We start from the raw sequence: 17,582 nt of genomic DNA on the forward strand, positions 1-17,582 counted from the left end.
ATTTTCAATTTTCCTTGCTTGAAATTCTGAATGCTCTTCAGCTTGGATAAATTTTATCATCTCTTAGTGTCATTTCCTTCTTCAAAATCTTCCTACATCACGCTTCCGATGTACCATGTTCCATTATTTGTACAAGAATCTTGTTGTCTTTATCCCCCAAACATGCAGCTTCTGGCTAATTCCTGCAATCTTGAAACATAGGCCTGAATTCCTTCATTAGGCTGCTGCACACACTGGCGAAATTTATGATTTCATAAAACCTATTAACCTGGGGTTTAAAATATTCTTCAATTGATTTTATGACAGTTTCCACATCGTCCTCCCCTCCTTTTTGTGCATCTGTGAACCCTTTGTAAATCTCTGCTATTTCTTTCCCCACAAGTAAATGCAGTAGGGCTTTTTGCCTCTTCTTATCCTTAATGTTATGGGCTACTACAACATTCCAAAAATCTGCTGTCCAGTCCTGCCAACTGTTGGCCACACTGCCATCCTCACTGTGAACTCGAAATGGTTCGATATACCTAGCAAAATCTGCCATGCTGGGTTAGGCTAGGCTATCACACTAGGGTCTTATCCCTTGCCCTAGATCAACATTATGCCCAAATAATGTCTTGTTCCTCTCGTACTCCGAGAAAATATAGCTATCCTAAGCTATAACAGCCACAAAACATGTTATGACATTAAGGAAATGAATATCATGCATAGCCTAGGACAGCCTACCTAAAAGCAACTGCCAGATGAGCTTGTGGGTCCTCTTCATACAGCCTGTTAGGCTAACTCCTCTTTGATCGTCGCCATTATTAAATCTTCTTAGCCTAATGAGGAATCGCTGATAAGCTTGCATATTTGTTGAACATTTAATGTCACTTGACTATACGGGAAGTACAAATAAAGTTCTGGTCAGTTTTTACACATCGCTGGTTACCTGAATATTGGCGGTTCTTCCTCTACACAAACGCCTCCCATACTTACTACTTCACCAGGTTACTTGAAGTTATGATTCTCATATTCTAAGAACACAACATAAGCCACTGCCTATTCTAGGTTTATTTAAAACTCAACGATATCAACTATACAGAAAATAACCCTCTTATAATCTGGTTTTTCATTTTATGCGGCCGAGACCACCCTTTTGTCTGATACTCAGCCACGCTGTTTTTAAGCTAATACTGTAGAAGGATATTCCCTTAAAAAGGGGTTCCTACTTAACCCTTAAGGGACAGCATAAGTTATCAATGTGCAGCACCCCAGACTGGGAAAACTTTGAGGTCAGCAAAATAAAAAAAAATCACATCAATGGAAAGAGAATGACACATACATTCACAATGTATAAATAAAAAAAAATAAAAAAAATTTTCCCTACCTTCCACAAGAAGTTGAAAATGACTATTTACAACCCCTTGTGGGGCCTCATTTACAAGACAATCGTAAATTTTACCAACTTATGTATGTTTTTTCTAATAAATAAATTTATTGTATTTTGTAAAATTATTATTACTGCTCACACAATATCAAAACAGATGAGAAATAAAAGGAGTAACAAATTTTTGGCATATTTGTTGAAAAATATTCATGTAAATTTACAAGAAGGAAGATTCAGTAACTTTTTTTGTACTTTTACATGCTTTTTCTAATATTTCTTTGCAATTTTCTTTGTAAAATTACATTTAAAACCAACATACTATCATAAAAGAGAAAAACAAAAAACAACAGCAACCCCTTCATATATTTACAAGCAAATTTACAAAAAGAGAGAGATGCGGTACTTTCCCCCTTGAAGTCACAAGCATTACTGATGGCTGTGAAAAGATGTCTGTGGCAACTGGCCTAACTCTCACGTCTGTATAAAAGTTGCACTAGTGAATTTATAGCATATACAGGCGGTCCCCGGTTTACGACGGGGGTTCCGTTCTTGCGCCGCGTCGTAACCCGAAAATCGTCGTAAGCCGGAAAATCGTCGAAAATCGTCAAAAATCATAAGAAAACCTTACTTTTAATGCTCTGGGTGCATTGAAAACGATGTAAACTGCATTATTATTGAGTTTTACATCAAAAAAACCTTCAAATTATGATTATTCTGCCGTTTTGGGGCCATATTTCTTCCGTCGGATCGGCATACGACGCGTCGTAACCCCAGAACATGCGTCGTAAGCCGGGAAATAATTTCTGATGAATATATTTCAAAAGCGTCATAACCTCGGAACGTCGTAAGCCGGAACCGTCGTAAACCGGGGACTGCCTGTAGAAGTATTGGCACCTCTGTTTCGAATCATTATTACCATAACCGTGGTGCGTAATACTGTTTCACACTGAGGCTCAATCCGTCCACCTCCCCAAACCTGTTTTACTTCACACTGAGGCTCAATCCGTCCCTTAAGGGTTAATCTGGTTAGGCTACTGCCTGTTCTAGGTTTATATCACTTTTAAGAATATAGCCTACATAAGACCCTACTAGTATGTAGCCTTACAGATGGGCTACAGAGTTGTAAAAAACTAGGTTATTTTTATTGGGCCTAGAATACTGTTTATATAATTATAATCCTAGGTTTATTTATTCTTTCTTAGCCTAGTATAGGGTATTACAGAATCCAGATTATTATAGATCAATCTTAAAAGTATAGGCTATATAAAAAAAAAAAAACTTACTAATATGTAACCTTATAGTTAGGCTACTATTTTGGTCTAACCCAGGTTGTTGTTTATATCCAATCTTAGGCTATTTGGTCTACTATATAAAACAATAACCCACTAATGTGTAACCTTATAGCTAGACTATCACTTACTCTAATCTAGGATACTGTCTAATCTGGTTTATTTAATTCACACTTAATGGTATGGGTTACATAAAACACAATTAACTTAGTATGTAGCCTTAAAGCTAGGCTACTATCTCATCCGGCACAGGTTACTAATTTCATCTAGTCCTAGGTTACTTGGTCTACGCTTATGATTGAGTCCAATAATGGGATGTTTAGTAAAAGGTTGTCACTTAACTTAAGGTTCTGCCTAGTCCTGGATTATTTAGATCATGCCTAAGTATACATTCTATATAAAGGGAGAAAGTCTGTAGCCTGTTTATCTAATCCTAGGGTCCTTGGTGTAAACTAGGCTGCTGCCTAGGACTATAAAAGGATATGTCTTTACAAGTTCTCACCTGCCTTCATTTAGGTTACTACCTAATCCAGGTAGGGTATGTAATCCTAGGTTATAGGCTACAGATATCTACTATAGTCTCAATTTTTCTAACTGAATCTGTTATTAATGAATTGTGGAACATTTCTTTATTTAAAACTTCTAAATAGAATGACGAATTCTTCAAAATTTGCGCTTTTCACGAATAGCAAACAGAGATTGTGAGAAAGCACCGACCATGTGCTCATGAAACAAAGGCTGGTTTCCAGTTTTCATACACAAATTAAATAACTGTTCCACAGTTTAAACTAACAATTTTTAACTGGAGATTAAAAATAAGCACTTAAGTTTCAAGTTTAGATGTTTCCATGATCCTAACTAATGAAAAAATTGAGAATTGAAGAGCTTCTAGTACTGTACGGAGCACTGGCTTTATGTATGCAATACACGTTGACAAAGAGAGATAATGGATCCTCCTTGCAGGTTTTGATGTTGGAAAACGTGGTTCAGCTTCGCTGAAGGGAAAATACCCTCTTATCTTTTAGCCCATTATACTCCATCACGTGTTATAGTGTTTATCATTACGACACAATACCTGGCTACAAGACCAGGCTAAAAGATATTTATTTGATATTAGTCTGGTCACCATGGAGGGGTAGCTCCTTGAGGACAATACATGCAACTACCCTATCAAAATATAATTTTTGGCATTTTTTGGTACTATTTACTATTTTATTTTTTCATAGTATTCAAAACCTAACTTGAAAATTTTAGTCTTGCATTTTCATTCTTTATGGTTTAAACTTTGAGTTGGGTTTTTAATTTTTCAAATTGACTGATAAATAATGGAAGAGGGTTTTCAAAATTTGGAAAAATGTATAAAGTAAGTCAGTCATGTACACCTCAAAGTGTAAAAGTACTACATCTTGTAACCGAAAAGTGAGCGTGGATACAAATGCTGCCCAAACAAGGTCTAATGTTAGAATTCCCACTGGAAACAACGAAAGGGTCAGTTCGGAACACACAACTTCAGATCAAAACATAATAGGGCTCCAATACTCACCCTTGATGATACTGATAATCCTTGGTGAGACGGCTCAATGTGCATTTTCTCCCGATAGCAAGTATGTAATTAATGACAGAAAAACTATGATCGCAGTTGTACATGTAGAATTTACAAATGACAGCATTCCCTAATACAGAATGGCACCTGGTACCATCTTCATCAGACACGGAAGACCACTAACAGAAACGGTTTTCTTGCCTGTGCCTATAGCATTAAAATCTATAGAAATCACCCTTTGTCAGGTCAATGAAAAATGGACCTCAACTTCCATTTTGAATAAGACCCAAGTTATTCACCAAGTAGCCCCAGCCTTCTGTCCCTTCACTTTCAAAAATATTAATCACGTGAGGACAGAAGGGATGCTTTAAAGACCCTTAAATAATGCCTACATTGCAACACATGAGGTGCACTGACAGCACTACCCCCTACATGGATGAACTTTTGTGAGTCTGGGTTTGGTCAAAAGCACCTGTTGGTGATTATAGATGAGTTAACGAGGTTTGTGGAGATTTTTCTGTTGAAGAGTAAGATGGCGGATGAGGTTGAGGTGGCATTTTTTCATGGGTATATTTGTAAATACGGGGTTCCGGAGGTACTTATTACGGATAATAGGAGAGAATATGTGAATAAAAAGTTAGTGTCTTGCAGAAGTTATGGGGATACAGAAAGTAAATATTCTTCCGTACAGGCCAGAGGCTAATGGGTTGTGTGAGCGAGCCAATAGGAAAGTGCTCGAGGCTCTTAGAGTAACAGTGGGTGGCAATGATACTAACTGGGATAGATATATAGATGTGGTTACAAACAGCATAAATACAATGGTTAGTGACACCATTGGCGTGTGAGGTGGAGGCATTGTTTGGTTATCCAGTTCGGGGTGCATTTGATTTGTTGTTGATACCTTCAGGTTGTGATGATATGGTCAAGTTGTTGGTTGCTCAAGCTAAAGAGAGACATGCACATCTTAGTAGTAATTTGGAGTTAAAGACTCCAGAAATGGTCGCGAGAAGCGATGCAAAATCTGATGGCGTTAGTCGCAGTTGGGGATAATGTTCTTTTGAAGATGAATGTCAGAAATTAATTGAATTACAAGTTGGGTCCCAAGTTTGATGAGCCATTTCATGTTACAGAAGAGAAAAGGGAAAATAGGTTCATAGTTTTGAATGAAGACACGGGGTGACGAAGTTAACACACATTTCTAAGATTAAAAGAACAGTTTAAGTTTATTTGGGTTTCTTTTTTTGTGTTTTTTGTTGGGTGTCTGTTTTGGTTTTCCAGGGATAATGAGTTTTGAAATGTGGGGTGGGTTGACTGGTTTTTTCAATCTTTCTTTGCTTTCTTTTTGTGGAGTTGAGCATGTGTTTATGGTTTTTTATCAAATGTATCATTTATATCTTTACTGGGGTAGAACCAGGAGACGGAAAAGAGGAATGGTTGCTTTAGCCACAGGGGTGACCTAGATTTAACAATAGCTTAGTTTACAGTTCATACAACAATTTTGAATATTGAGAAAGAGACCGAATCTCAAGTAAAAGCAGTAATAGCAGCGTCAGAAGGGTGTATTTCAGAAGATATTCTACCTTTAGGGGTGTTAGAATGTCTTGATGAATGGGCTTATAAATGGTGGTCCAATATACAGAATTCGCGGACTCATCTATTAACGGAATTCTCTATGGAACATATATATGCATTATTCGCTGAAAATTCGCCTATTCACGATATTTTTCACTGAGAAATATTCACTAATTACTGTATTTTCATATCATTTTCATGACTAAATGCATTTTTTGTGATAAAACTATTAAAATACTCGGGTACCCAGGTAGTGCTCGAGTTACGATAATTCGCCTTACAATAATTTGATTCTGCGATGGGGTAAGCAATTAATACGGGCGCAGGCAGCAGTTTACAATCAGGCAGTGAGAGAGACCAAATTACAATAGACCACCTTCTTTTCCTCCAACTCTTTATCCCATCTTCTAGTTAAAAAAGTAAAAGAGAATGATAAAAGTATCATTAGTAACGTTATACTGTACTCGTGTAAATGTGTACACCCATAAACAACCGAATGAGAGACTGTTGTTTTGCTTATAACTGAATCAGATAACAGCCATTTTGCTTGTAGTTCAACAATCGTAAGGTAGTAAACAATTACTGTAGTTATAGTACAAATGAAGTTAAGTAGAATAGGACTGATATATTTTTACATTATACCCTTATTCGTTATGGATAAAAGTTCAGCAAGGAAATATACTGCTAAATTTAAGCTGCAAGTCGTAGCTGAAGCTGAGAAAACAATGTTCAAGTTGCTAATGACTATAAATTATTGTGCATCAGCAACATGGATGAAACTCGACTGTAATTAAAATTGGAGTGAGTATTTCAATCAAAACTATTAGGCATGAAAGAACACATATTACTACTATTTTTATATCGATAAACAATAAATACGTAAAGCTCGTATTATTTTGAATTCAAGTGAAAATAGTAAATGGAATCTTGATTTTTTTTACGCAAAACAAACATGCCCCCAAATGGCCAACATCATCTATTAACAAAAAAAATAGCTAAATTAATTTCACAACGAGAACTATCTAAAGTTATATTTCAACTTAAAAACACTTATATGAAAAATAACCTTGCCCCATATAAATAAAGTATCTAGAGATTCATTTACACTAACTAGAACCAAGAAAAGTGCTTCAAACTGAGTTAAATATGGCAAAATAAACTTACCGTGCAATTGATTTTCAAACCAAAACATTGATCGCAATTTATAATACCAAAGCAATATAAGAACATATTCAATATTATTGGATACAGTGAATTACAGCATAACATTTTAAAAGATCCATGGAAAAGATGCATATTCATTATTGTGATGTTTGTACAATATGATATTAATATGTGAATATAGAGTACAGTATAATGTAGGCTACGCTACCATATATGTATATGATATACTATAGTGCAGGCTAAGCTAATTCTTGTTTGTTATTCAATTTCTCTTTGTATTGAATTATCATAAGTCACTCTGCATGAACCTCCAGAATTAGCTGATTTTAATAATTATTATATCATGTATGTATATACTTTATAGGGTAGGCTAGGCTACCATATATATATACATGGTACTGAATACCCTAGTGTAGGCTAGGCTATATTCGAGATATGTTTTTTCCAACAAACGATGGGTTTTTTGGAACCTAACCCCATCGTATGTAGGATAATACCTGTATAAGCATTTTTAGTTTTTTTTGTTTGAACTATCAAAATAGGCAGTTCTAATAGCTTTGAGGGGTGGATTCTGGGTAACATACACATACAGTATGTTCAAGATTTTGTGCCATACAGTTTGAATGAATTTTGTGGCAAAAGTGCTCAGATCACTTCCATGGGCCATAAATGACTCACAGCAACTTTTACCCCAACTCTAATAGCTAGTCGTACAGCAGAGAGAGGTCAGTTTGGCTTGAGATGTCACAAGGGAATGTTATCCAAAATTCCCATCCAATGACGTCTCGTAAATATTTTACAATATACAGTACTCAGAATTTGTTACTGATTTTAGTTATTATCTGTCATGATATTATGTGAGCTGTAATTATAATTTTAAAACATAAAATAAAAAAATATTACAAAAAACACTTATAACTTGGTAATATTAGCATATTTTTATGACTGTCATTTGGAAAAGCACAGGGTTGGAAATATTCACTTTCAACTTCCCGTGGAAGGTACAGAAAATTTTTATTTTTCTTATACCATGTGCATATGCATGTCTTCCTCTTTCCACAGATGAGTTTTTTTTTAAATTGACCATCTTTAAATTTAACCCAATATAGGGATGTGCCAGGGCTGTGAGGACTAAGGATGTGGAGTTGGCATACCCTGATTATAGCCTGGAGGCAAAAATGCTTAACTCTTGAGGGACGGGCTAAATATATATAGAGGAAGATACACAAATGCACATGGTGTAAGAAAAAAATTCTAAAAATTTTTCCCTACCTTCCACTGGAAGTTGAAAGTGACTATTTACCACCCTGCGTGGGGTCTCTTTTACAAGGCATTCGTAAAAATATGTTAATTTTACCAAGTTACGCATGTTTTTTCTAATAATTAATTTTATTTTGTAAAATTATAATTACAGTTCACACAATATCATAACAGATAAAAACTAAGATCAGTAACAAATTCTGAGTATATTTGTTGTAAAATATTTACAAGATTTACAGAGATGGAGAGATGCAGTAACTTTTGGTGAGGTATACATGTTTTTCCTAATAATTCTTTGCAAAATTACAATTATAGCTAACATACTATCATAAAAGATATGAACTAAAACCAACAGCAATCCCTGGGTATGTTTATGAGCAAATAAATAAAAAGACGTCCCAAAGAGGCAGTACATTCCCCTCTGAAATCTCATGGTATACTGATCAATGTCTCTCCCGAGCTGAGCTGAATAGTTGCCATGAGTCATTTATGGCCCATTGAAGTGCTATGAGCATTTTTCCCGCTAAATTCTTCCAAACTGAATGGCATGTAATATTAATACTCATGTGAGGATTCCCATCCATCACCCAAAACCTGTTATAGATACTCATATGAGGAATCCTGTCCATTAAGGGTTAAAAGAGTATGCTGACGCAAGTGGTTATTCAATAGGAGGATGTCTGATGCAGAAACAGGTTGTGAATGGTACTAAAAAGGACAAAGTGATTGTGGATGTAAGTAAGGCGTTTCATGAGGCAGAGCAGAAGTATTTGATGATTGATTGAGTTGGCTGCACAGATATTTTGTTTGAAAGCTTGCAATCATTTTTGTTTGGGGTGAGGTTTTGTTTAAAAACAGTCGTTAGTTTATTTGCATCATATGAAGAATGTGGATAGGATATCATGTACAGTGGAGGACTTGAGTGAGTTTGATTTTGTGATTGAGTATATACCAGGAGGAAGGAATGTGATAGCTGATATGTTGTCAAGAATACCTGTGAGTGAGAAAGGTAGCACAGGAGGGGTTGCCGAGGGGATTGGCTGTGTTGAAAGAGAGTAAGGGAGGTGGTGATTTGATGTTTTCAATGGACTGAAAGATTTTGTGAGTGATGGTTTGGAGATAAGAGTTCCAGCAAATGTAAATGACTTGAGAGCTGACGTGATGACAGAAGTGTGTAAGAGGCCAGAAAAAATTGGAATGCTAAAAGTTATAGCATACATTAGAAAGCTTCATGTTGTGTGAACCTGGTGTGTTTATGATACAAGAAGAGCTGTTGGTCACTAGTTGTTTGTATGGTGTGATTGTGTGTGTGCATCACTGAGTGGAAAAACCTGTATTGTATCGAGCAGTGTGTGTGAAAGGTGAGTATGTGTTGCATCTGCAGTGTTTGAGTGGGGATATGAGTGTGTGGATGATTCTGAAGAAAGACAAAGTTTGGTGAATAAAAGCAAGGATGAGGAATGCAAAGAGGTGATTGAACTGGGTCCAAAGGAAGTGAATGGGAATATTGTAGTTTAGTTGATACTGGAGCTCAAGTTTCATTGGTAAGTGCAAGTTTGCTTAAGGAGATAGAAAAGTTTATGTGGTATGTTGAGCTTAGATGTGATAATGTGGTTTTGCATGGGGTAGGCATAGGATGAGTTGTGGCATGGGTAGTAGTAGTTTTGGCCATGAGTGTGGGCAAGCTGGTGGAGGTTAAGCAGGAGTTTGTGGTTGAGAGTGATGAACAAATGCCTTTTTGTTTTTTGGTTGGAGTGGACTTTTTGAGAAGGAATTACAGTATATTGCAGCTGATATGGGGAATGAAGTTTTGCAAAATAAACCAGTGTGTATGGTACGTTTTGTGGTGATGACAGATGGGTAAAATGGATTTGTTGACTCTTGAGGATATTGAAGAGATGTAAACAGTTTTCCCTGTAATAAGAGAGCTACATGACTGTGTGCTGTTTAGGATTCCCATAAGCAATTGGGGGGTGATGTTACGAGAGTTTCAAAGGTTTAGTCATAGGTTTGTGTGGTGTCAAGGAATAGTGCATTTCCTTAGGACATCAGCAGATAAGAATAGGTATATTCCTGTGTTTTCAGTTTTTGGGACAAAAGGTACAGTAATACCTCGAACATTCGCGAGGTTAGGTTCCAGAACCTGTCACGGATCAAGAGGAATCGCGAATGTTTGGTAAACACTAAAAATGCTAATAAATGCTTATTTCTAGAGTTTAAACCCTAAATATGACCCAAAATATGCTCCCATTTAAAAGTTAGCTTAATATATTACCCTTGAAAAAAAGAGAAAAATGGTTGACGAAAAAATAGAGTACAGTGTTGCCTAATGGGTATTTGCCACACTAGCGCATTAACAGTATGGTATACTAATGTAACCCCTATACTAATTCATTGGCTGCTGTTTTCTTTTACACTCACAGTCAGGTAAAACCAAGTAACGAATGGGACTGTAAACTTAATGACTGACGTTTTCTTTGTCATTGTCAGGAAGGTAAACTAGGTAAACTTCATATGTCATAGAAGTCATATAATATACATACAATTCAATAAAATAAAGGAAACGTACATACTGTATGTAAAGGGTACAAGTATTCAATCAATTTAAAATTGCATAAAGACATACAGAGAAATAAGTTGTATAAATGTGTGTGCGCGCCAACTACAAGAAAGGAAGAGAGAGAGAAAGAGAACAAAAATACATATGCACATTAAAAATATTTAATAAAGCATCTGAGCTACAAGCCATCAGCAATGGGGAAAGCTGGTACCCTGCTGTGTGATTGGCTATGTCCAACCCTTCCAGCCAATAGCGTGTCATCATGGAACATCCGAGCTACAAGCCAATCAGCAATGAGGAAAGCTGGCACATACCCTACTGCGTGACTGGCTACTTCCAACCCTTCCAGCCAATACAGCGTCGTCATGGAGCCTACGTCATCGCCCAAACCCGATTCAGTATGCATTTGCTATAAGCACTAGCAGAAAATTTTTAATTTTTGTGTTCATTTTATGTTAATATTTCTTTACTATTATAAAATAGTAAATTAACCACAGTATGATGTAACCATCAGCAATCCAAAGGGAACTTTGCGAATGGGTATCGCATCTTGTAAAGATACAGTACAGTACTTTACATAAAAAGGAACATTTCTGTAGGAAAGTGAAGTTTTTTCAAAGGAATTTTTTGACTGATTTCTTGTCTTTAACTTCACCCCCAAAAACAGTAGATTTTTCAAAATTTTTCTTACCGATTTTACACTTAAGAGGATGAAAACTTATAAATTACTTCAAAAATTAAACAAACACTTCTGCAGGGTTTTTCGAGAATTTCGCAAACTTTACAGATCTGTGAAAAAATTGTGGATGCAAATTAGTTAGGTTCCAATGAAAATTTCCAGAAATGTGAATGCACGAGGTAAAGCAGTAAATGTAAAATTAAACATGAGAGGTGTGGACATATGGAAAAATTTAAACTGATAGATTGTATGAAAGAACACATGTTTAGCCTATGTTTGGTTCAGGTTTGTGCAGATGGGGCGACAACATCCAAGAGTGTCAGAAGGGTAAATACTGGCGAATATATGCAAGCCCGTTTTGCAGTTGAGTATGAAACAGGCGCTTAAGATAGTAGAGACAGATTGTTTGTCATTGCCTTTGAGTGAGAGTGGGAGCGTGGGATTTGTTATGGTAGATCATCTAATTAAGTCTGCTTATGCAATACTAATAAGGGATAAAAGAAGTTAGACTGTTACAAATGAATTAAGCAAAGTAGTGTTTCCGGTATTTGTGCTCGATGCCATATATGCCAAGTGCAAATGGGTAGGCTGAGAGAGAACAATAATGATGTTAAGCGAGTTGTTACATATGATGACTCATAGGGAAAATGATAGGGACTTGTGTTACAAAAGTCTTGTAGATGTATAATGTAAGTGCCCACAGGAGTATTGGAATGCCCCAAAAGAGTATGTTATGAAATTCGAAAGATTTGTTAAGCCTTCAATGCAGCTGCCTGAGAATGATAGACGTTTGGAGAGAAGCGCACGAGCAGTTCATGAGTTATGAGGTTGGTGAAAAAGTGTTGAAAGAGTTTGTAAAGAGAGGAAGACTGTAGGTAAGCTTGGGAAAAAATATGAAGGGCCTTATGTTGTAAGCAAAGTGTGGTTGAGTGGGCTGAGGGTGAAGGTAGACATGTCTGTTATGCAAGTGGAGTGACCCTTCGGAATACTTGAAGAGTCATCCAGTGAATAAATGGCTGCAAATATAAGTAGAGGATGATGTGAGTCAGCAAGAGGAAAGTTTCCTAGAAGAAACAATTCGTTTTATAGAGACCATTAAGACCGGGAAAAAGGAAAAAGGAAAAAGTTGAAACAGATAGTGAACTAGATTATACATTAAGTATTTGTAGTTACCCATTAAGAAAGATGATGACTCTGACTGAGTAGGCAATGATGATTCAGATGGGGTGAATACCATGCAGGAAATATTACACAATATTGATGAGGTGTTACGTGAATTAGGTACAGAGATTGAAGAATTCCAGGGATTTACAGAAAGTAGTCCGATAGAAGAATTTTGGAACAGTTAGCTAGATATCAGGTTGGTTTGGACAGTAATGATAGGACAGACTTAAGAAGTGGCATTAGAATAGATATGAGGATAGAGGGGATTCTGATTGATTAGCAGTAATCTGTATGCTAATTTATAACCTGTGACAATACTTTGCTGGATATAAAATTTATGTAACTATAGAGCAACAAGAAAAAAACAAGGTTGGATTAGAGTTGAAATAACGAGTGTGAACTATGACTGAAAAGGGAGGAAAATATAGTGCTAAAAGATGGTGAAAACAAACTATGTTTGTTGGTTTTGTAAATATTTTCACTGATTTTATTTGACAGTACACACCCATTTTTTTGCCCTTCACTTTTTTGCAAATTTTTGTGGAACATATCTTCCACTTTTACGCAGGAACTTTCACTAATTTGCACATTTTTTTATAGCGTAGTCGTTGTATCATCCTCAAGGAGTTAAGTTCCATGGGTCTGTCAGAACTCCATGGTGACCAAACTAATATCAAAGAATTCTCTTTTAATTGGTCTCGTGGCAAGTTATTGCGTCGTAATGGTAAACACTATAGCACATGATGGAGTATGTAATGGACTCAATGATAAGAGGGCTCTTTCCCTTATCTTACAGTGAAGCTGTACCCTGGTTCTTTCCTTCGCCAAAACCTGCAATAAGAGGAAGTGATTAATGCACACATGCAGTCCACCATATTGCCGACAACAGACTGGCGCAGAACACCAAGAAACCATTACTTTCCTTGGTCACTTCGTATCAGTTTCATTTGTCAGTGCTCCATATTTCATAATGGAATCACGTAAAGAAGCATGTTAAATACCTATTTTTAAGTTCCAGTTAAAGTTATAGTTTTAAACTTTTTAGAATTGGTGGTAAGTATATTGTGTGTGAAAGCTGAAAACCTGGCTTTTCTTGCTAACACATGGCCGGCGCTTAGTCATAATTGCTGATTTTTAGTTGTGAAAAGTGCAAATTATTCTTAAAATTTGTCATTTTGATTAGACGTCTTAACTAAAAGAAATGTTCCACAATTTATCATTAATACAGAAAATATTTTCAGATTATACAATGTCTACAATAATCTAGGCAGTAGCCTAGATCAGACTGAGAATAATTTAGACTGGATAAATAGGGGATGTTGTCTGTAGCCTACAACCTAGGATCACATATCCTTAAGTGTGAAATATAGTAAATAACCTAGATTAAGTAGTAACATAAATTAGGGTAACTTTTTATGAAATATCTTATTATGGGCCTAAACAGTAGCCTAACTTAAGCCAAGGACCTTAGGATTAGATAATAACCCGGGCAAAATAAAATGGTAGCCTAGCTATAAGGATACATATTAGTAAAATTTTTTTTTTTTATATACGGTAGCCTATACACTTAAGCATGATCTAAATAATCAGGATTAGGCAGTACCTTATATTAGGTTAACTGATAACCCTTCATGAAACATCCCATTATTGGATTAAGCGTTAGCCTAGGACTAGATGAAACAGTAATCCTGGCTAGATGAAATGGTAGCTTAGCATTAAGGGTACATAATAAGGCTAATTTGTTTTATTTCTAACCCATACCTTGAAGTGTGAATTAACTAACCTGGATTAGGCCGTAGCCTAGATTAGAGTAAGAACCCTGTGAGAAGGATCCTATCATGGCCTAAGTAGTACCTTAGACCAGGGAACCTTGGATTAGATAAAAATAATAATCTGAGCTACAGGAAATGGTAGCCTAGCTGTAAGGTTACATACTAGTGAATTTCTGTTTTATACAGGCAATAACCTATACTAGGTTAAGTGAGAACATTTTTAAGAAATATTTTATTATTAGGTTAAGTAGTATCTTAGACAAGGTAGCCTGGGGTTAGATAAAACAATATCCTGGGCTAGACAAAATAGTAGCCTAGCTATAAGGCTACATGTTAGTGAGTTTTTGTTTTATATAGTCTATACATTTAAGGGTGATCTAAATAATCTGGATTAGGGAATACTCTATAGTAGGTTAAGTGAGAACATTTTAAGAAATATCCTATTATTGGCCTAACCAGTAGTTTAGACCATATAGCCTAGGATTAGATGAAAACCATAACCTAGACTAAATTATACGTAACCTACATTTTATGGCTCGGTAGCCTAATTGTAAGACTACACATAAGTGGAGTCCTATGTAGCTTGTATCCTTAAAGGTGATATAAATCTAGAACAGGCAGTGGCCTAACTAGATTAAATAGGAATCTCTTTAGGGAATATCCTATTATTACCCTAAACAATAGTTTAAATTAAATAAAGCAGTGGCCGAATATCAGGTAAAAGTGTAATCTCGGCCAGATAAAACTTTAAGCTAGACTATAAGATGATTTTTTTCCGGTGTAGTTTATATCCTTAAGTGTGATTTAAATAAGCCTAGACTAGGCAGTGGCCCAGAATAGGTTAAGCAAGAACCCTCTAAGAAATCCTCTATCCTTAACCTAACGTAGATTATGCTAGAAACATTACCCTAAGCCATATAAAACAGTAACTTGGCTTACATAAATTAGTTTATGGTAGTTAGCCTGAATGGCATGACATTCAAAAAACTAAATTTCAAATAGCCCTTGCAAAAGGCCTAACATGTCCTTGCAAAAGGCCTAACATGTAATTAACCTAAATCTTAGAGTATTTGAGATGATATAGATATTCAACGCATATAACAATTTGGTAAATAAAATACAGTATTACAGCTACGCACTTGTAATCAAATTAGCCTGTAATATCGAATATACTATCTATATAAGGATTACAGAAAATTAGTACTAAGCAGTTTCTAATAAAAAGTTCGTTTTATATCACTACAGGGCTGCCATTATGCAGGACCCACGGCTCAAGTGCTCTGCAGCAAACTGCTCGGTTCATTTTTTGCCAGTGGGTACAGCCCATACCACCTGCCATGAGCATATTCCTTGCAAAAAACAAGGAAAATTTAGTTGGACAACAGATATGTGCAAAATTTGTAGTATGCTCCTGGCAAGCAAAATTTGTAGTATGCTCCTGGCAAGCAAAATTGTAGTATGCTCCTGGCAAGCAAAATTTGTAGTATGCGCCTGGCAACAAGTTTTAAGATGAAACAGCTCCTTTTAAGCTGTCTCAATGGGTCCTAGGGTTCAGTAGGGGTGAGAAAGAGGGAGATTATATCTTTCCAGCAGAGCTCTTTTTCAGAACAAGATCTATGTTTGGGCCAAAACCCAGTAACGTCAGTCCCCAGTACCTCCCAGCTGACCCCGTGGAGGAAGTAGAGGAATCTTTACATAGGGGTGGCATCCCTACAAACGAACATGAACTCTAGTGGACATTGCCACTGAAATGGCCCTGCTGAACCCAGAAGGAAACCTATCCCCGATGCAGCTATCAGATGCTGAAGAGGATCTTTCCCCAAAAAGGGATATTAGGATCCATCTAACCCCTACCGAAATTTCTACATTCTCCTTAGTATTATAACCTCTACCATCTTGCTGGAAGTTTGTGACATTTGACTAATTCCATAAGGAAATTATGAGTGACATCAAAGATGTCGTTACCACAGAACAGCAATATATAAGGGACATGATACACGATTCCGAAAAGGAAGTTAAGTCAGTCCTGTACAGCCCAGGGTGTAAAAGTACTGCGTCCTGTAACCGATGATACTGATAATCCTTGGCGAGATGCCTCAATGTGGTTTTTCTCTCCCAATGTTATCTAAATAATGATAGAAAAACCATGATCAAACTTATACATGTAGAATTTAGACACAGAATGGAGCCTGGTACCACCTTCAACAGACATGGAGAAATCACTAAAAGAAATCGTTCTCCTACCTGTGTCTACAGCATTAAAAGCTATAGAAGACAGCCTTTACCAGGTCAATGGAAAATGGATCTCTATTGCTATTTTGCATAAGACCCAAACTGCTCACTGAGTAGCCCCAACCTTCTGTCCCTTCACTTTTAAAATAATTTATCATGTTAAGGCAGATTTTCAGAATTTTATAGTGACCAGAAAATAAGAGACAATGGCAGAATTAAAGCCATTTGCCACCGTCATCCTGGTCTCGGATGATTCCACCAAGGAATGGGCAACACTTCAACTCCCTTTTGAAAGGTAAAAGCTCCCTCTAGATATAGCTCCTCAACAATTTGGGACCGCTATGACAAGAATCTCAGAGGGGACCGCCTCAGCATAATTTCACGCTAGGATCTGCTTCCTTAGTATTATAACCTCTACCATCTTGCTGGAAGTTGCCACCAAAATGCTTCCAGAAGATTCCAGAACAATTTTTGATGATGTGACCAAAAGTCTTATTACATTCTAACCCTTTCTGTAAGGACCTGTTTGTGGAGTCTGTTGTGGCTCAACTTAACGAGCAAGCCTGCCAACAGAACTGTATAATGTATGCTCTCCTGGGATAAGGGTAATTCAGGAAACAAAAAACCCGAAACTTTCCTTTACCCAATCCAAAAAAGGCCTCCTATGAACAAAAATCTTATAAGACTTCAGTCACCCCCAAAAGTTTTCCTCAAAGACAGGTAGGTGGTCAGAAGGGACAAATCCCTACAAAGGAACAACAACAGCAGCAAGGACATCCCTTTCACAGGGTCCAAAGACACTCCTACTGGGGAAAAGGAAAAGCAACACCTGGAATGCCTATCTAGGGCAAAAGCAGAGGAAGAAGTGGATTCTAATAGGAATTGTACGGTTGGGGGTTGGCTCCGACGACACCACAGGCAATGGAAGTCTTCCCCTTGGGGACAAAGCATTATTTTCAACAGGCTGGGGTGGAGAAGGTCTCA

The 17,582-nt window shown here is 36.7% G+C and overlaps 1 protein-coding gene across 1 annotated transcript in view; it reads right to left on the reverse strand.

Moving 5' to 3' along the window:
* Nucleotides 1-843: 843 nt before the first annotated feature.
* LOC136847895 (dnaJ homolog subfamily C member 11) overlaps nucleotides 844-17,582 on the reverse strand; it is a 186,528-nt gene continuing 169,789 nt past the window's right edge. Inside the window, exon 15 of the mRNA XM_067119935.1 lies at nucleotides 844-13,425. Within this exon, the coding sequence (XP_066976036.1) occupies nucleotides 13,385-13,425 (41 nt within the window). The 3' untranslated portion in view covers nucleotides 844-13,384. The remainder of the gene's footprint in view (nucleotides 13,426-17,582) is intronic.

This window comes from Macrobrachium rosenbergii, chromosome 17 (assembly GCF_040412425.1).
Source record: "Macrobrachium rosenbergii isolate ZJJX-2024 chromosome 17, ASM4041242v1, whole genome shotgun sequence".
Classification (NCBI taxonomy): domain Eukaryota; kingdom Metazoa; phylum Arthropoda; class Malacostraca; order Decapoda; family Palaemonidae; genus Macrobrachium; species Macrobrachium rosenbergii.